The sequence below is a fragment of the Fukomys damarensis genome, unplaced genomic scaffold, assembly GCF_012274545.1.
Source record: "Fukomys damarensis isolate Sample0158 unplaced genomic scaffold, DMR_v1.0_HiC HiC_scaffold_12, whole genome shotgun sequence".
NCBI classification, from domain to species: domain Eukaryota; kingdom Metazoa; phylum Chordata; class Mammalia; order Rodentia; family Bathyergidae; genus Fukomys; species Fukomys damarensis.
In genome coordinates, this window is record NW_022900924.1 from 55,995,167 (window position 1) to 56,016,035 (window position 20,869).

At 48.2% G+C, this 20,869-nt stretch overlaps 1 protein-coding gene across 1 annotated transcript in view; it reads right to left on the minus strand.

Moving 5' to 3' along the window:
- Positions 1 to 10,083, minus strand: part of Lars2 (leucyl-tRNA synthetase 2, mitochondrial) — a 96,190-nt gene extending 86,107 nt beyond the window's left edge. Inside the window, exons 1-2 of the mRNA XM_033762707.1 lie at positions 9,966 to 10,083; positions 5,019 to 5,346 (exon numbers count right to left, since the gene is read on the minus strand). Coding sequence (XP_033618598.1) covers positions 5,019 to 5,228 — 210 coding nt within the window. The 5' untranslated portion in view covers positions 5,229 to 5,346; positions 9,966 to 10,083. The remainder of the gene's footprint in view (positions 1 to 5,018; positions 5,347 to 9,965) is intronic.
- Between the last annotated feature and the right edge of the window lie 10,786 nt (positions 10,084 to 20,869).

The following is a 20,869-nucleotide window of genomic DNA, read 5'->3' on the forward strand; positions in this document are numbered from 1 at the left end:
TTTTTTTTTTTTTTTTTTGAGACAGGGTCTTGCTATGTAGTTCAGGCTAGCCTTGAACTCACTGTGTAGCCCAGGCTGGTCTCAAACATGTAGCAATCTTCCTGCCTCAGCCTCCCAAATGCTGGGACTACAGGCATGATCCACCATGCCAGCAAGGTCTTAACTCTTTTTCCAAGCGAAGCTCAAACACATCCATCTGTACACTTCAAGAAAGAGACAACTGAATTTCACATCTGTGCCTCTAACAGGACCCCCGGTTCCGTACAGCTGTACTCCAACTGAGAGCCCTCAGGAAGAGCAGGACTCCGAAGTTCCAGTCTGGTCCTGAGTACATCACCAGACGGCACGCTTACCTTTTGGCAGGTGAAAGTGGGAGTGCTGTGAGAAGACCTTAGCTAATGAAGGGTACAGGTGGCCGTTCCCAGGGTGACAAACAGGTGGATGTGGATCAGAGGTGCCACGCAGCGTCCCACAGCTGTGCACATGGGAGCAGATGGGGACAGGGCAGAAGTCCTCCAGCCTGGGTCACTGGCTCCGTCCCCGACGGGAGCTGAGTGACTGATAACTTGATCAGCCTTTGTGGAAGCACTTTGTACCAGACAGCATTTTTCCTGGCCAAGTTCACAATCCTGTCCGGGTCCTAAGGGGCTTCTCTTCCCAGGGTGCGAGTCCTTCCCTGGCACAGGCTGTGTGAGTGCCTGTGTGGGTGTACAACAGTCCTCTGAAGAAAGGCTGGGCAGCAGGGACAATGTCTATGGCTCACTGACAGCGGGACCGGCTGCGGTGTGCACTGCATGATTTATTTCTGCCTTCTGCTCTGCAGTTCGGTTCTTACACCCTTTCTGGGGCTTTCTGGGTCTTCTCTAAGGTTTTGCTTCCCCAAAGCAATGAAAACAAGTGCTAGCAGAAGATTCAGAACACTTCTTGTATACATATGTGGGAGGGTGGGTATTCTTCCCCTAAATTTTATACACACACACATACACACACACAACTGGTACCAGGGATCAAACTCAGGACCTTGCACTTGTGAGCTAAATCCCGGCCCCCTAAATATCTGCAAGACCGAGGATGGACTGAGCCAATCGCAATCAGGGGAGAAGGAACCAGAAATCAGACTCTTGCCACGTTCTGAAACTTCTTTCAGCAAAAACATTAAACAAGCCTTTAACCAATTTACTAGCAAATGGTACAAAAAAGAAAATCTAGGGTTGGACTTTTCCCTGTACCACCAATGTCAGTGACGCTGCATCAGGGAGGGAGGGAGGGAATGCAGGAGTCTGGAGGCCACCGTAGTGACAACCGCATCGATCCACACACAGAGGGAGCAGGCAGGACCCTGGTCATCCCTTCAATTAGCCATGATGAATCCCACACTCCCCGGCAAACCTCCTGAGTGTGGGAGCTGGCCTGGGACACAGGAGTGGGCGGGGTCTCCCTAGGGGACACGGGTGTGTGAGATGCGATGACCCAATGACACAGACACAGTCTTCTGGGCCAGTGAACACGCCCACAGGGCAGGGGCAGCAGCTCAAATCAAGAAAACCATCCACTGCATTGAAAACACCCCATTCCTGCAAAGGGTCAGGCTATTGCTTTTTCTTGGGGAACTTTTAGAGATATGAGGAAACACTTTGTTAGAGTTCTTTGGGCACTAGAAAAATAGTAAAATCTTTGACAAATGTTATTTCTAGTTTTTCATGTTAAAGTTTTTACATGGGACATTTTTCTTTCATTATACTCACCTTATCTTACTACACTAATGTTTATTTTACTACACTGTATTTACTTAGCAATCTTGTACCCAAATTTTCCACATTACTGCTTCTTCCCTGCCATCACCTCTCTGTGTGCTTGTTCAGTGACGATCAAATAGCAAAATCAAATGATCCATTCTATATTAACTAAGCCAACTCCAAACCTGGGTTCATAAAAGAGACATAGAAAAGCACTGCTAGCAAAAGTCTTTAATATTCATGAACATTTTTGTTTATTGCAGAAAATGTACTCAGCTGACAGCCTGCTCCTGTCTTTTAATTTTCTGTGTGAATTAAGTCACTTTCCCCTGTGACAATAAAATAAGTTTCATTTTGTGGGGGTGGAAAGGACAGAGGAAATTATGGGACTTTATGTTATAACTGAGCAGGAATGTGACAAAGAGAAATTTTTGTAATTACATAAAAGCGTAAGAATGAAAGCCTTCAAGAGAAATTAAGACTGTAAGTGATGGGCAAAGGCTCTCCACAGCGGGCCGCTACTTCTGTCTCCTGTAGGAGTGCAGTCCTGACTTCTGCCTCTCTCGGCCACAGCTGCACTGACCCCAGAGGCTGCAGGACCCACTCTGCCAGCAGCCCAGCACCTTCCTGTGCCCTTCTGGGCTGTGTGCAGTCAGCCCAGAAGGATCCCCAAGGTCGGGCCTGAGGCCTGGCTGTGCCACCCCTGGCTGGGCATCCTGACAAGTCCCCAAACCCCCTCAATGCTCGGCCGTCTTTCCCCCAAATGAGGACGATAACCTCTGCCCTCATGGCTGGCCCTGGGGGTGCAGGGGCGCCTGTCTTCATGGCCACCGGCCATGGACACCAACATAGGCCGCTGACCAACACAACACTGGGCACCAGGGCACGGTCACCTGGGTCTTGCAGGCTGAGCCCTGCTCTGGCCAGCATCTCCAGCCTGACGGACCCTTGACGACACTGGGGAGGGGCAGTGGCCTGCAGGGGGGACACAGGGAGGGCCTCCCAAAACCAGGGGCACGGTGGGGAAGTGCTCTCTGGTCAGTGGAGCCCCCACCCTGCCAGAGGGCCAAGAGGGCAGGCAGGTCCCCTTGGGATTCCCGCTGACCACCCAAGCGACAGGGACTGTGTGGGTCACCTGGGCCCGGCCTGGAGGTGGTGCTACCTGCTGCCTCACTTAGCTGGGTCACTCCCAGGCAGGAGGAGACAATTACCGGAAAGACCCCTGGCACGGGTAAAATGCCATGCAATTGGAAGTCTGTATTTCACTTGCCGATATGGCCAGGTGTGGTGGCCAGGTGTGACTGCAGCTAGTCAGGAGGCAGAGGCTGCCCGGGGAACTTAGCTAGACTCAGAATAAGACCCTCTGAGGGCTGCGTACGGAGCTCGGTGGTAGTACAGGGCTTGCTGAGCATGTGGTTCAAGCCCCAGTACTGGGGAAGAAAGGTGATGATGCAAGATGTCTGACTTCTAAAATCTTCTTGAAAACACCTGCTTTGGTGGACTACAAAGTCCCCTGACCACAGCAAGATCAAGATGGTGAGTGTGCGCCTTTGGGCAGAGGGACGCTCAGCTCCTGATGGACAGACACAACATGTGGTACCGGGGATCAAACTTGGGTCCTTGCATTTTCAAGGCAGGCAGCGGAAGCACTGAGCTAAATCCTCTGCTCCTTCGCCCGTGTCCTCAGCTTGTGAAATGTGTTCAGCCACATTCTCTCATTTGCTTTCAAAACAAGTCTGTGCCATAAACAATGAGGGAGTTGGAACTGAGGTGCTAAATGGCCCGGAGCACAGGGGTCCTGGCACAGCAGGGTTAGGCCGGCCTTGGGTCCCTCCTGAGCCATCTGTCCACCTGGCTCCTCCCAACCCACACCCTGACTCGGCCCGCAGGGGGCTCCCCAGCATCACCTCTGCCATTCCCCACTTCTGGAAACAGCCACCTCCCTCCATCTAACATTTTAAAAACTATACCCAAGGTTTTGAGACATCACAGAATCCGTAAACCACCACGTCAAAATGTCTAGAAACCAATGACTTACAATCTAACCTGAAAGAGGGGGAAAAGCAAGGCGAATTCTACCTGCTCGCTCAGAACCAAACTGCTCCCTAGGGTCTACTCCTGAGTACACTGCGCCGGTCATCCTGGCCACGGCAACAGCGGCTCTCCACCGTGACCAGGTAAAGGCCAGGCTTTCAGGCACAACCCCACAGCATACGCAGACCCTCCTTTTCATCGCCTTGCGCTACTGGCGACAAACTCGGCTCCCCGGCCCCAGACGTCCTTCCTAACCCTCCAGCTGCACACGCACTGCCCAGGCCCTGCTCACTCTTCTTAGCTGTCAGCCTACAGCGAGGATCAGAGTCAGGGAGGTGAGACCCCAGCGGGAGCGCTCAGCTTCCAGCGGAGCGGGTCTCCACGGCTCGTCCCCTTACGAAGGCAGTCGGCACGTGCGGGTCAGGCCCCTCTAGTGTGCGCGTAGCCGTGGACCTCAAGTGCTTCACAGAACAAATCGCATCTCCCATTTGTGGTTCAGACGGATGTCACGGAGTCAGGATGATGGCGTGCAAGGCCCATCCCGCTGGGGTGGTTCAAGGGCGGAAACCATGGAAACCAGCGGCAGCAGCGCACCCAGCGGAGGATGGAGCTTGTACACCTGCACGTGAACCGTGGGCTCCCGACCCATCTGGCCGCCCCTGCAAGGTGGGACTGTGATCCCAGTCATACCGGGGCAAAGGCTGGTACCCCCAAGCCCTACCTCTGGGGCTGCAGGCCACAGTCACCAGGGAGGGCAGCTGCCACCCTGGAGCGTCACACCGCGCCTACTGGCTCCGTCTGCTGTCCACCATGCAGCCGAGCACAGAGGACCCCACACCTGCCAGTCCCCAACAAACACTGTTCCAAAACGCCTGCAAGCTGCTCTCTGCCACACACCAGCCTGCCAGGAAGAAGGCGGATCCCAGTACCATCACCCTGTGGCTAGGTGAGAAAACCAAAGACCAGTGCTGGCCATGGTGGCGCACGCCTATAATCTTAGCACCTGGGAGGCTGAGGCAGGGGGGGTCACGGCAACTTCAAGGCCAGCCTGGGCTACACAGTGAGTTCAAGGCCAGCCTGAACTACACAGTGAGATCCTGACTCGGAAAAAACAAAAGAAAAGTGCAGCACAGCGAGACTCACTGACTTGGTTTAAGCTCACACCTTCCTACCTTACCTGAACCAGGCAGTCTTACCCCAGAGTCCAAGCCCTCTGCCCGCTTCTGCTCACTCTCTCCCGATACTCACGTCAGCTTCTGAAATTGTGGAGCCCTGCTCCTTTATTCGCTGATGCCACCACTTCTCCACGGCCTTTCTCGTCTGCGCCGTGTACTCTTTTGTCCACTTGCCCGTGGCACTGTAAATACTTCTGGTCCACCTGATGACACTGGGGCTGCCACTCAGCCGCCTTGTCAGGAGCGAGGCACAAAGCCCCAGCGTGGGCCAGGAGGAAGCCATGCTTCCCAAGGTGGGGCTTGCAGGGCGGGCGGAGCGTGGCTTGTCCTTCCAGTCAGCACGGCCCAGCACACCCTGCCCGGTCACATGCTTTCTCCTCGTCGAGGATGAGGACTCTTCCCTGAAAAGAAGATTTTAGAAGTTCATGGTAGCGACACGCACACTTTTTAATGGAAAATACAAAGGTGGTCCAAGTCCCCAAACACCAAAGATACAAAACCCCTTAGCAAGAAAGGGAGCCCACGCCCGGGCAGAAGCTCCCAGGTGGCAGAGGAGGGACGGAGCCCCTTCTCTCTTCCCTTTAGGCCACCAGCTCTGCCTGGTGGGCCTCATGTGACAGCTCTCTGGGCCTCAGGAGAGCTCTAAGCACAGCCTGGCATGGCCAAGGCTCAAACAGCAGAAGGGATGGGAACACAGCAGGTCCAGAGGCTCAGCACTCAGGAACTTTGACAGTTTGGACTATGGGTTACACAGGCCCGACAGGCTAAGGCAGGAAACAAACACTATTTAGCAGGGTGCTCATTCATTAACCAAATATGTATTAAGTGCCACTAGGGCCACACTGTTCCTGGCACGAGGAATGCAGCAGTGAACAGGAACCAAGCCCTGGCTGGGGTGCAGCTCAGTGGTAGAGCATAGGCTCAGTTTGCACAAGGCCAGGAGTTTAATCCCCAGAAATGGGGGGGAAAGAAAGGAAGGAAGATCATTCTTTCACAGTAATACATATTAGTAGGGATGCAAATCAGAAACAAAGAAGCCATGTGAGAGGGCACATGTCTATTATCCCAGCTACTTAGGAAGCTGAGGCAGGAGCACAAGTTCGAGGCTAGCCTGGGCAACTTGGTGAAACCACACCTCAAAATAAAAAATAAATTTGGAAAGAAAGAAGGAAGATTATTGCAAGCAAGTCAGATTTAGGTTATCCAAAAAGTACAAAAATACATAGAATGGATTAAAGAATCTGTGTCTCATGTGGGGTGAAGATTCCACAAGGGAAATAGTTCTAGAGTAGGGCAAGAAAAATAGCAGTCATGTTTTTATTTCATCTTGAAATTATCAGTTTGTGAGTATATGTTTTCTGATGAGTACACTGTATTTGAGCAGTAATATAGTACCATAGTAGCGTGAAAAAAAATCAATTTGGTAAAGTACCCCTACCAACTCCCTAGAGCCAACTAAATAAATAAATAGATAGCAGTTGTGAATACTATATTATTTTTTGGAATAAAACCCATATGTCAAGGCATACCAAACTATCCAGATGCAATTCAAAATTCAACTTTAATGTTTCATTGGTTTCATCCATAGGTGAATTCCAGAAATTACTTCATTGGAAAACAAACCAGGTTTATCACTGTTGAAACCGTTCAGATGAGATTTCATCAAATATTTAAAATGAATGACTAAATACCCTAAATCCCCTGCCTCTTACATAATAGCTTAGAGAGGTGCTACAGTGTAAAAACAGATCTTTCAAAATAAGACAGAAAAAAAGAAACCTGACACTTAAATCAGTGTTAATTCTGATTCTCTCAAAAATTTTTCCATTGTCTACTAGGGATTGACCTGTTTCCCAAAGGAACTGGATCACTCACCCAGGAAGGTCATTACAGGCCTATAAAAATGGAATTCAGGGCTGGGGATTTAGACCAGTGGTGCTGCTGCCTGCCTTGCAAGTGCAAGGGCCTGAGTTCAATCCCCAGCACCAAAAAAAAAAAAAAAAAAAAGGAACTCACACTCACAAGAACTGTGACCAGTACTGGCATTTACCAGCAAATCTGCCAAGCTTGTTTTTATTGATTGATTGACTTTTTTTTTTAGACTGGGTCTTGCTGTACATACAGATCAAGCTGGCCTTGAGCTCACTATGAAACCCACGCTGACCTTGAACTCAGGCAATCCTCCTGCCTCAGCCTCTCAAGTGCTGGAGTCACAGGCGTATGCTACCATGCCCAGCACTTGCCAAATTTTGCGTCATGCCAATAGATTCCCACAGCATGTAACATCTTTTAATTTTTTAGGGATGGAATAAGAGATTGGAAAACATCTCACTATTAGTTGCGCTTGGCTATTTTTAAGTATGTGGATGTGACCTAAGGATATTTAGGGTGAACTATAAGAAACTAGGTAAATATTAGCAATTCTGTAAGACCAACCAACTATAGATCCACTTTGTACAATGAAGGCAATTCCATTCAATGTTAGGACTTAGGGTTCCATATATTTAGAACTATCTTTAGGAGAGAGAACCTGGCTCTCTTGCTGAGTCAGCATTTCCATGCCTTTGCATGCCTAAAAATGTCTGTTTGACATCTTAGACAGCACTCCCCTAAGAACACAAGGAGAAGGCTCAGAGTTACACTTAGAAAGAGAATAAACAATGAATGGGAAACAACAAAATTATAAAAACATAAACTAACCCAAACTGCAATCTCCTAACTTACTTACATTCCACATCACATAGTGATACTCCCAGTCTGCACCCAGAATAAGCTTTACATAATACCTGATTCCCTAGTAGCCTCTCCCTTGCATTAACTAATGGACTGAAATTCCTGAAACAGATTTGAGTATATAAAAGAATTTAATGCTGGGCTATGATCCAGGCACTCAGTAGGCTGAGGCAGGAGGATCACTGAGAGTTTGAGGCCAGCCTAAATTACACAGCAAGACCCTGTCTCAGAAAAAAAAGGGTGGCATTTAAAGTTCCTAACACACAAACAGGTTAGAAAGTGATGGATTATTCAGTGAATATGGAAAAATTTCAAATGACAGCCTTACTTCAAATCAAACTAAAGCCAATTTCAGAAAAATTAAAAAATGGTTTTTAAGGTATCATAAGACAAGATGAAAACACAGACGAGTATTAAGTAATCTTGACAAGGCACAAGGTGTTCCATTCTGAACATAAAAACATTAAAAAGATTCCCAAGGGAAAATACTAATAAACCTGAGTCTCAAAAAACAAAATATTTGTATATCAAAAACATGTTGGCCAATATTAGCAAATAAGGAGTTGAAATAAAATGTGCATCAAAACTACTACAACAAAAGGTCCCCAACTGTAGAAACAGTTCACATGTGAAAAGCAAAACACTAAAAACCTAATGTTAGACACAGGCAAAGTGGAGGGCTGGAGGTGTAGTTCAGTGGTAGATGGCTTCCTTAGAAGAGCAAGGACCTGGATTCAATACCCAGCACCATGGAAAGGGGTAGGAAGCAAAGGAAAACAGGACAGAAGAGTCACAAATGGTTAAACATACGAAAAAAATCAACCTTAAGACTAACCAAAGAAACACAACTTAAAACAAACATTTTGCTCATCAGCCCGGCAAAAACTTGTGTAAATGAAACGAAATATGCATACTTATATACTGCTAGGGGAAGGTAAGTTGATTTCCCCTCTCTCGGGAGCAGTCTGATAACATGGGCAAAGATGTTTTAAGAGAACTAGGGTTATGGCTCAGTGGTAGAGCATGGGTTCAATGCCCTGCACCAACACCAAAATGAAACAGAGAAGCACTAAGTGTATTCTAAATTTTTGTGCTGGGGATGTAGTTCAACGGTACGGTGCTTGCCTAGCATACATGAGGCCCTGAGTTCCATCCCCACCACTGCAATCAATCAATCGGTCAATCTATCAATCAATCACTAAATAACTTCAGGTTTTTACTGGCTGGGAAGACTTGCCAGGAACCAGTAGTTTGTACCCATGGCTATGATTTTTACAGAGCTTCCTGGTGCTCAGCCCTATTCCCAGGCCCTACTGTAGGCCACTCCTTCAAAGCCTAGTGAGGACTTCCTTTTCCTAATCTCAAAGGCAGCTTTGTATTTGAAGACTCTAATAAAATGAATGCAGTGTGTGGCTCTGGTTACGTTTATGATCAGCTTGGCCCTTTTACTCCTTAGCTGTGGCTCCCCCTCTTCCTTCACTTGCTTGCAACCCTGTCTCCCCCTCCACATTCTTCCACAGCATCAATCCCCAGTACTGCACCCCACTTCAGAGTCCGCCCTGACCTCAACCATACTTGGAGGTTAAGTTCAGGTTTCTGAGAATAGAAGGGACCTAAGAACTGGGCACAAAATGATGATCATACATAGAGAAACTCAGATTAAAAGATAGGCAAAGAAACAGAGCCCAGGAGAGCAGCTCATGAGGGCATTGTGTAGAAGCAAACTAAAGAGCAAAAATGTACCTGGGGAAATCTGTCTTAAAGAAATCATGTTTTTAAAGTACACGTTTTGTGTTGTGCAGTTACTAATTCCCTGTGTGACCTCAGGCCGCTCATTTCCTGTCTGGAAATCCATTTCTCCGCTAGGAAAGGCAGTAGACCCAGATAATTTCCGGAGATCTTAGGGCCACAGTGTGCTGTGGTCGCGACCTGGGGCCCCAAAGACGCTACCGATGACCTCTGCCTGGATCCAAACCCCGAGCCCAGGGGCAGAGATCCAGGGATGAACTGGACACAGGAGCGGTGGAGAGGGAACGCGAGTGGAAAACCGCGTGAGAACGGGCGAGTTCCTGGGAAAGAGTCCAGAGCTAGCGAAAAGGCCTGAGGCTTAACGATCCAGAAGGCGGGTTCTCAGAGACTTCAGGTCTGATACTGCCGGGGTCCAGGACCTCCTCTCCCTGCCCGCACCTTCCTTCCTTTCTGACCCCAGAAAACCGGGCCCTCCCGGCCAGCGGAGAGATCAGTCTGGCCGCGCCTCTGGACCTCCTGAGCTCCGGCAGGGGTTTACCTGCTCACAGGCTCTGGCCTGCAGCTCGTCTACGCCTCGTTCCCGAACCTCTACGCGTACACGGCGCGGCACGTCAGCATGGGCGCCGCCATGTTGGCAGAACAACAACTTTATTGATAGCGACGCCGCAGACACGGACAGGAGGGGCGGGGCGACTCGCTGGGCCCCGCCCCCACCACGAGCTTAGCGCTTCCGCCAGGGCTTTTGCCACGTGTCTGCCTTTAATATGGTCCTGTCTATGTTATGCCCAAGTCGCGAAGTCCCCAAAGACCACCAAGGAGTCATGTGCGATGCAATTGCAAGAGGAGTTTATTGCAAGCTCGAGCCTGGACTCTCAGGTGTCACCGTCACAGCGGCTTCACAGCGGCTTCACAGCGGCTTCAGACTGACAGCCCAGATCCAACTTTTTCTGCTGCTATTTTTAGTTCTCACTTATCATTAAGTAATCAAGGGGCACCGGGAGGGCACATTGGAACATGACCTAATGCTTACACTTGCAAAATTATCATGGGGTGCTGGGAGGGTATGTATTGGAAAGTTACCTAAGGCCTTCATTAGAGAATTAATTCCTCTTTTCATTAGATTATCTGACTTTTTTTGCTAACTAAAATATATAACGATCTATGTCAACTATAATTAATTCCTATATCAGCTATAACTAATTCCTATATTAAGTCACACTAAAAGAAGCTTATCTTAACATCTTAAAAAGAGGAACAGAAGCACAGAGAAACTGCCACATAGAATGGAATTTTTCAGAAAGGAACTTTTGTATTTACTCTATTCTGGGTAAGGGGTTTGGAGCCCATCGTGACCTGGAAACTTGGTCCTCACATCTGTATGTCTCAGGGTTATTACCAATGCAGCAGGTGCCTGAGAGCCATTAGTTTGGTGATGCCAGGTTAAACCAGAGCGCCAGGATAGTCTGGAGGCCCCAGGTTCCAATCCCAAACTGGCAACTGCCCACTGGGCTTGGGTGGGTCCCTTGTCCTCTGGATCGCTGAGGAACCACGTGATGGGTGAGGCCTCTGCCACATTCCGAGATCTCCAGACCCTGAGGGGAATTACCTGGCCAATACCGAGGTACTGTACAAGCAAAGTGCTTTTCTTTCCCAGTAAGCAGGCAGGGAGTTGGGAAAGCAGGACATACCCCCCCCCACACACACACACACGCAAACAAACAAGGACGACCACTTTCCTAGACTTTGTATGTCCAAGTTGCCCCTGGACCCCAACCCAGCCAGCTAGTTCTTCCTTGTAATGATCCATGAATTGCAAACCAGCGATGTTAAAGTCAACTTTTTAAAAAGGTAAATCCTGTTTAAAGGAGTATTTGGAGAATGTGTATGTGGGCAATCGGGAATACTGCAATGAATTTACTCATTGTACAAAATGATTGATAATGCTAACAAGAAAAAATGTTTGGGAGTCACTTTTTTCTACAGGGCTGAAACCAGTTGTACCTGTGCCAAATAAAATCCTCCATTGCTATTTGTCCACCCCTTCTCTTCTTACAGATGTGCACAGTGGTCAGTGAGAAGGCAAATAATGGTGCGTGTACACACACACACACACACACACATGCACACACACACACACACACACACACACACACACATGCGCGCGCAGAGTCAAATCCCCTAGTGCACTCCTCCCAAGAGATACCCTGGGATCTCTTCTGCCCCTTTCCTAGTCTTTAACAGGTTTTCCTGACAGTTCACAATCCAAGTACCTCGTTATTCAAAGCGAGGACCTTCAAAATGAGAATATTGAGGTCTACCCTGGGCCTGCCGGATCAGCCTGCATTTTAACAAGACCCACAAAGGATTCCAGGCACGTTCAAGTTCGAGACATCCTGTCCTAGAAGGTGAGAGTTAAGAAGGTCTTGAAGAACACTCTATTCCAATCTGCTCGTTTTACAAACGTACAAACCATGGCCTGATGGAGCTATCTTGCTCAAGGTAACATGCAAGTCAGTAAAAGGTTTGAGATTCAAAACTGCGTCTCCAGTCTGTGAAAACGCCCCCTTTCAAAATTGCGCAATGGATGATCATAAGCAATGGAACATCCAGTGCAGTCCTCTATGTCAAAGAGGAGGATGCTGGTGCCCACAGATGGGACACACCCTCCCAAGGTCGTACATCTAGTTGGTGACACAGCCAGGTCTCTTGACTGCTCCACCCCCAACACAAGTTGCTAGGGAAGAGTCGGCGGATGCGTCAATCCGCTACCCCAGGGCAGACACCAGTGTGCAACTCTGGTCCGTTCTGTGTGGTGGTACACTGCTGTCTCTAATTTAGCTCTACCTCTATCCTTAACTTGGTTCAAAAGCTCTCTCTCCTGTTATGAATTAAAGTTAACATTGACATTTCTGGGAGACTATTTCAAGTGGAATTTTTCTAAAAGTCATTTGCTTTACTGAATGTAGCTATTTTTACATCAAAGAAGACGGTGGCCTGAAACTAAGCCCTTTCCCTCTTAAAGAACTTGCTGCAATCATACATTATTAAATGAAAGGGAAGTTGGCTGTGGAAAATGTATATCATTTTCTTTTTTTATCTTTGAAAGGAAAGGAAATAAAAGAAATATATTTGCTACCATATGCATAGAAATAAATCTAGAAAATCGTATGTCCTAAATTCTTTCCTGTGATGATCTCTAGGGACAGTGAAATCACGTGTTTCTCTCGTGTTTCTGTATTTCTTTTACTTTTTCTGTTAGCTTGTGTGGGCCTTGATAAGCTCCAAGCTTTCCCCGATCTTAATCCCTCGAACCTGTGAATGCCACTGTTGGCAAAGAAACTTGCTACATGTGACTACATTAAGGATCCCAGGATGGGGAGATTATACAAGTGGCCCCAAATGTAGTCACAAGTTGCAGTGTATCTGTCTCTGTCTCTGTTTCTCCCTCTCCCTCTCTTTCCCCACTAGGATTGAACTCAGGGCCTTGTTGGGCAAGCACATTACCACTGAGCTATATTTTGAGCTACTCATGTGCTCTTCTTTTCTTTCATTTTTTTTTTTTTTTGGCTTTTTGAGATAGGGTCTCACTATGTAGTTGAGACTGACCTGGAACTCACTATGTAGCTCAGGCTGGTCCCGAACCCACAGCGATCCTCCTGCCTCAGCCTCCTGAGTGCTGGGATTATAGGGATGCACCACCACACCCGGCTTCATGTGCTCTTATGATGGAGTCACAAGAAAATTTGAGGCAGGGCAAGGGGCAATGTGACCATTAAAACAAGATATTATAATTCTGGCTTAGAAGATGTGAACTAAGGAAAGCACAGGGTGCGGCTCTACAACATGATAGAGGCAGGCACACAGATCCTCCCCTATGGTCTGGCACCCCGCTTCTGTGTGGATACTCAAAAGAGTGGGAAGCAGGGCCTCAGAAAGCTCTTTGTACATCTGTGGCTGCAGCAGCACTGTTCACAGCAGCCAGAGCTGCAGCAACCCCAAGGTCTATCAACAGACGAGTGGATGAAGAAGTGTGGTTTGTACTCACAGAGGACTGTTGTTCAGCCGTAGAAAGGAAGGAAACTGACTTACATAGAGGAATCTAATGCTAAGGGAAATAAACCAGGCCCCAAAAGACAAATACCACAGCTGGGTGTGACGGCACACGCCTGTAATCCCAGCACTCAAGAGGCCGAGGCAGGAGGATGCTGTGAGTTCCAGACCAGCCTGGGCTACAGAGTGAGTTCCAGGTCCGTCTAAACTGCATAGTGAGATCCTGTCTCAAAAAACAAAAAACAAAACAACAACAAAAGTCATACCATATGATTCCTCTCACATAAGTTACTCAAAGCAGTCAAATTTGTAGAGACAGAAAGTGGACTGGTAGTTGCCAGAGGGCAGAGGAACAGGGAGGGAGAGGGCAGGTATTTTTTTATGAATACAGAGTTTCGGTTGGGAACATGAAGAGTCACAGAGATGCATGGTGGTGATGTTTGCCCAGTCATGGGAATGTGCTTGACATCTCTGAAATGTACACTTCAAAATGATTAAAATGATGTATTATGTGTTCGTGTGTTTACCACAACCAAAAAAAAAATTTTTTTTTAAATCAAACCAAGATCTGTCTTGTAAAGGTACAAGATGCCAATGATGAATACAACTGTACTGTATACCAAAAAAGTACCACTAAACTCAGTGAAAAAATTTTAAAAAAGGAAACAGATTCTCTCCTCTCCGGGGCCTCCATCAAGAGTGAGCCCTTATTGTTATAGGACAATTAATTACAGCAGCCACTTGTTTTGTACTCCACTCCTTCACCCAGCCACATAGACCACACTGACAGTCAGAACGGAGCCTTTGCTCACACTAAACTTCCACATCACCAAGCTGAAACTAAGCTGTTTATCTGATCTGAGAAGTCAGGATTAGAGAGAAAAGGCAATTTCCCAAGCAGACCCATGTAAATCAGAATGATGAGGTTTCCTCTGTGTTAATCCTTGCACAAAAGAAGTAATCAGAAAGAGCCCAATGTTATCTTCGCATTATTTCCCCTTGTTCTGGCTCCCAGGCCCTGCTTAGACAAAAAAGAATGTCAAAGTGGACTGTCTGCCCTTTGTTCTTTGATATCTCCTTTCTTCAACTTTTGTCTGTAAAACCAACCTCTTCTGGTCAGGGACAAAGAACATTTATTCTATTTTAGGGTTTTTGTTTTGGGGTTTTTTTGGGGGGTTGTTTTTTATTTTTTGTTTTTGAAACAAGGTCTCACTATGTAGTTCAGACTGCCCTGGAACTCACTGTGTAGCCCAGGCTGGACTCGAACTCACAGTGATCCTCCTGCCTCAGCCTCCCGAGTGCTGGGATTACAGCTGTGCACCACCACACCTGGCCTTTTATTCTATTTATAGAATGAAGAGTCACCCAATTTTAGAATTTAAAATAAAAAGCCAATTAAAATTGTTAAACTCAATCATTGTAATTTTGAAATCATTCAGCTCTGCTTTTTTTCTCCTGGTTCTCACTGCAGATCTGGCTAAAAGTAGGCAGCAGTACCCATGGCACAGCCTGAATGTTGGGTTATATTGAAATTTTCTCCACCAGATCAGTTAGTCTACCACCATTAATCTCAGTCTCTTGCAAAATCTCAGGACATAGGCAAAATATAGACAAACATCCTGCCAGAGTGTGACGTACAAGGCCTCTAGTCCAACTGCTAATGGAGTCCCTGTCTCCACCTGAGACCTTGTGAGCCTGACCATTATTGTCCAAATTCCTATCAGCATTCTGAGCACCAACAAGACTCTCCATTAATTTCTACTTACATCATTCTAACTCCTCCCACAAACCAGTTCCAATGTCTTCTAAACCACACAGTCAGGCATAGACACAGCAACAACTCATTCCTGGTACCAATTTTATGTATTACCCAATCTCCTATCACTGGGACAAAACCCCTGATGCCTACAGCTTCAAGGAGGAGGATTATTTAGGCTCATGGTTTTCAAAGGCTCCAGTCTACGGTTGGTTGACTCCAAGACAGAAATGGCATGGCAGAAGGGCATGGTGGAAAGGGAAGCAGAGAGAGTAGGGGGAGCTAGAGACAAGAATATACCCTTCCAGGTCACCCCTTTCCCGAGTGATCCTCTTCTGACCTGACCCCTCCTCCTAACAGCACATTCAACTATGGATTCACCCATAGATTAATCCACCAATTAGTAGAAACACTCGACAGTTCAGTCACCTCCCAAAAGCCCCCCCTCTGAACACATAAGACTTTGGGGCTTTAGGGGATATATATTTTCTTCTGGTACCAGGAATTGAACTCAGGACCTTGCATTGGCCAGGCAGGCACAGCACCACTGAGCTACATCCCTAGGCCAGGGGTATTTTAGATCTAATTGTAACACAATGCTACAGACCAGAAACAGTTCTCAGAGAGGAGATTGTTTTTTTAAGGTACTGGGAAGTGAATCCAGGGCCTTGTGCATTCTAGGCAAGCTCTCTGGCACTGAGCTACATTCTAACCCACTATTTTATTTAGAAAAAAGAGTCTTTTTAAATTTTCCAGGATGACCTCAAACCTGTGATCCTCTTGCCTTAGCCTCCTAAGTAGCTGGGATTAGTGCCATTCACCACCAGGCTTGGCCAACCATAGCATTCTTCTACATTTGAGTAAGCGTTAATAATACCCATTATGGTGGGCATACTTGTCTTCTTTTACTGGTTTCCTCGCTTGAATGGGGTTGCTTCTAATGTTCACCTTTAAGTATGGTGCTTGCTTTAGGTTTTAGATAGATGCTCTTTGTGGTTTCCCACATCCAAAATAGTCTCCAGAGAGCTGTGCTGGTATTAACACGCTCTTGTACTCTCTTCCCACACGGTGCCATGGTGGTTAGTGTGATGAAAATACAGCAGATAGGAGGGCGTGTTACTTTCTAGATGAGGCTACAAAAGATGTTAGAGCTTGGTTTTTTTCTCTTTCTCATTGTTTTCTCCCAGATCATCTCTTTCAGACACCTACCGTTCCTGTCTCACCTTGTGGCACCTTCTTGGAACTCGCTAAGGTTTAGATGCTCCAGAATAACCTGGGTAGTACTGCAAACATTCTAATGGCCCATGTGCTGAGCTCTCTGTGGACTCCCTTAACGGACATCACGCGTGCCAGCCGAATCCGTGTGGAGTCTTCACTTCTCTACCCCGGGTTCACTCCTCTTGCTTCTCCTTGCTCTGTCTGAACTCTCATCGTCTGCTTTTTAAAAGCCCATGCCGAGCATCTCCAGGGATGGAAGCCTCCGCTGCCTCGGCCGTTCCTTCTCCTCCGTGTGAGAACAAGATGAGTCCTCCCTTCTTGCCTCAGTAGGAAAGGCCAACCCACTAGAAGTAACTTAGATGAGCAAGAGTCATGAATAATCCCAACTTGACGTTAATTTCCATACTTTTCCTTTCCAAAAACAAATCAGTGGCATGATCAGGTCAGTTCTTGCCGCATTTCAGACACTGCTTCAGATCTCCTGGGACAGCTTTCAGGCTTCCACTGTAGAAGAGGAAGCAGCCCCAAGATTCACGACACTGTACGCAACCTTTTTCAATGAAAATGCCATAGTTGTAATAATCGAGTGACTTAAGGCGTACGTAGGCTTATCATCTGTTCTTCCACTTTTCCTGATCATGCTGCTGGACTCGCCTGGAGCAAACCAGCCACTGACCCCCTACTGAGCCCTTTAGTACCTGTGGACCTGACCTCCACTCACAGGTCGAAGGTCTGGCCTAAATCCATGGGTTCATTCCACCCCCTGAACATGAAACCACTCATGCAGGCACCGACCTAGGGCAAACTGAGGGAAGCACACGTTTCTGCTGGGAGGGCTAGGACCTGGGTTTGCTTCTTAGTGTCTGGGAATAAAACCCCTAAAGCCACAGTAGCCATCTCTGAACCACGTGGGAAGCCTGCTGAGGTGGGAGGAAAGACGCCAAGAGAGGAACTGGATCCGGAGGCGGGGAAGGTGTGTAGAACAAGAGCTCCCCAAGGCCCCATTCCTTCTTAGTTTCCCAGCCATGGGAACTGGTGAGGCCCCTTTTCTATTCAGGCTGCCTTGCTTGAGTTTTCTGTTTACTGCAGTGAAAATCATCCACAGCACCGACTTCCATAAGGCTCTGCCGTCTCCTTCCCTCCACCCAGACTGGGTTCCCTGGTTGTGCTCCCTGTCCACTCCAGCACTTTCCACACCCCTTTCTGCGCCCCACACCCTTACAAACCCCCACACAGGCTTCCACTTGCTACCCATCTGCTGGCCACCGCGGACGGCACCCCGAAGGTAGCCAGTCCACATCTCTTAAATGCAATCTTTATAAAGGAGGAAATACAATCGATTCTCATAACTCACACATTCTGCATTTGTGAATTTCTCTGCATGCTAAAGATGACGAGGAGCCACAAAACTGATGGCATTTGTGGGAGCCTTGAAGTCATCTGCTGACGTGAGCAGAGGGATTAGAAGAAATCACGCGTGTCCTGATGCGAATGCTCCAGGTCGAAGCTGAACAAGATGACGTGCGGCCTTCCGGGTCCAACTCTCAGACTGTGAACTGTCCTTTCTGCAGTGTTTTCAGTGTTGCTGTTTTTATGCCTGTGTCCCCCAAGTGGGGTGCTGCAGCCTTTCATGGCGAACCCCAGCACAAGACGGCGGAGGGGCCCCAGTGGAGACAGCCCGGCTGTGGAGCCCAGCCGCCCCTGCCCCAGGCCCCCTCTTCCCCTGCTTTCCTCCCCCTCACCCCGCTTCCCTTTTCCTCCCTTCCTGTCCCAGGGACTGACCCCCCTCTACCACTGAGCCAGGTCCCCGGCCGTCCAACCGCTGACAAGATGAGCAACAGACGTCCCAGCCTCCCCGAGCCTCAGTTGCTGCTTTGATAAAATGAGGACTATTAGGGGAAAGGAAACAAGGGAAAAGAAAAAAATGTGAGAAAAGGGAAGAATGGAAACAAAGTCTTTGTAAATAGGGAGGGGTGGGGGGGTGAAGTGAGGGCAGGGGATTGGGGGAAAAAATAAGAACCAAGATACACCATGTAAAGGTACAAGATCCCAATGATGAATGTCACTGTACTGTGTACCTAAAATGTACCAATAAACTTAATGAGAAAAAATGAGGATTGTTGTGCTGGGGGGAGGAAATGCTATTACATAAAGTGCTTGGCCAAGCTCCAGACGGAGTGAACACCCCAGCGGTAGCTACAGCTTTTATGACTTCGCTTGGCTTTAAGAGTCAGCCTGAGTATTCTGCTAAGTGGCTGGGAAGCGCCGAGGCCGTGTGGGAAGGGCTCCACCTGGGCCTCTCCTTGGGCCAGGCAGCAGAGGAGGAGAAGGCACCAAGTGGCATCCGTCACGAACCTGCCAGCGGTGAGCTCCCCAGGACAGGAGGACGTCTGGTCCACACCGCACAACACACGCGGATGGCCCTGGAGAAAGCTGGAGCTGGAGCTGCACGTCAGCCCCTTGCTGTGCCAACTTGGACAAATCGGCTGCTCCCAGTCTTCACCCTACTAAAAGTACAAGAATCCACGTGAAATACTTCGGGCAGTGCCTGGCACAGGGGCCTTTCGGGGAGGTTGGTTTCTCCATCCCTGCAGCAGCAGCAGCCAGAGTCCCAGCTTGAAGTCAGGCTCCATAAACCTCTGCAGGTTCAGCCGAGCCATGTGTGTTTGATGGGGGCCTCAGGGCTGAGCCAGGTGAGCCTGCTGAAAGCTCTCCCCCAGAGCTGCTGGCTGGGCATCTCCCGAAGCTTCTAACCCTTCCTATGGGAACCACTTCTGGTGAAGTCACCCTCACCAGGTAGGAAATAAGGAAGAAGCAATTGAGAGATGACATTTTTATTTGGACATCAACTGGGCGACAGGTCTGTACATAGCTATCTCCTGCTGCAGATTTACCTTCCGAAACCTAGCAATCCTGCAACTAATATTCATTGAGCACTTAGTAAGTGTGAGGCACCGATGGTGGTAACACGTTATAAATGTTAACTCATTGCTGCTTCATAACTGTTATGGTTTACATCTGGGTGCTCCAAAGAGCCTCACGTGCTCACCGGTAGAACTTCTGGAAGGTGATTGGATTGTGGGGGTTCATAGCTGATTGGCTGTTAGGAGGTGGGGTCTGGCCAGAAGGGTAGGATTGTGGCTTGAAGGGTTCATCTCCCTCCCGGCTCCTCCCTTCTCTCTCTGCTTCCTGTCCCCATGCTGTGAGCAGCTCTCCTCCACCAGGCCCCTCTGCCACGCTGCCCTGCTTTGGAGTCAGCTGACTATGGACGGAGCCCTTCCCTAAGTGTCAGGTATTGTGTCTCAGAGACAAGAAAAGAGACTAAGACAGCAACTCACCCTCAAGAGCTACTTTGATCATCACTTTGCGGTTGGAGAAACTGGGATATAGGGAGACTAAGAAGATAAGCCACACAACTACTAAGAGCTAGGATTGGGATTTGAACCCAGGCAGTCTGGCTCTGGAGCCCATGCTCTTAACCACCAAGGCCGGGCTGCCTCCCTGGATGTGCTACACATTCCTGCTTGGGAAAGGGGAGTTAGATATGTGCTGGAGACCTAGCAACAAGCCCACCCCTGGTCGTGCTCCTGTGTGGCCGGCCTGTCCCCTCCTCAGTGAAAAGGTGAAGTGGGTGCTTTGCTCCTCGTCCAGAAGCCCATGGGCTCCAGTTTGCCTCACACTGACCCTCGGCCTAGTCAGAGCATCATTGCAGCCATGTGATGTCCAATCAGGCCGTGTTCAAGTGTTTCACTCTGTGAACTCTAAATAAGTTTTAAAGTATTGTCTTTGAAGCACTGACCTCCCCACAGCACCGCAAAAAAATCAGTCTTCCTGGAGCTGTGACCTTTGCTCCTGAGAAACACACTTGCGGGTTGGATGGACCATGTTCTCGTCCTGCTTCTTGCCAGCCTGCAGGTTGAGTCGCGCCAATGGGCCCAAAGGCTCGTGCAACCTTCATCAAGCTCCTGTGGGAGGGGTCAGCGGCTGGGAAACTGGTAGTCAGCACCTTTGTGCAAGTTACTCCAAAACATCTGGTTCCTGAGTAACTTGGAGTGAAATCAGCACCTTCCCCAGCATGTCTTGCTCAATGTCATTGTTTTTCACCAACTTTCAAAACTTTGGTGTCCCCCCAGACCACATATATATATGTGATCCTTGCTGTGACTCACACTGCAATGATACCCAGACACAGGGACAGACCTTGGGAGCAAACTCTTAATCTGTTCATTACAGGGCAGGAAAAAAGTTCTTTTCATGGCTGCAAATCTCCTTGGGCCTTGTGACTGCTTCTGACAAAGATAACCCTAGTTGAAGAAAAGGCAAATTTATAAAACCGTAGTGAGTTACATTCGACCCGAAGATATTCAGTTTGTTATTGTCAGTCTAAGAAGGGACTGTTAGTGACACATGTTTATTTC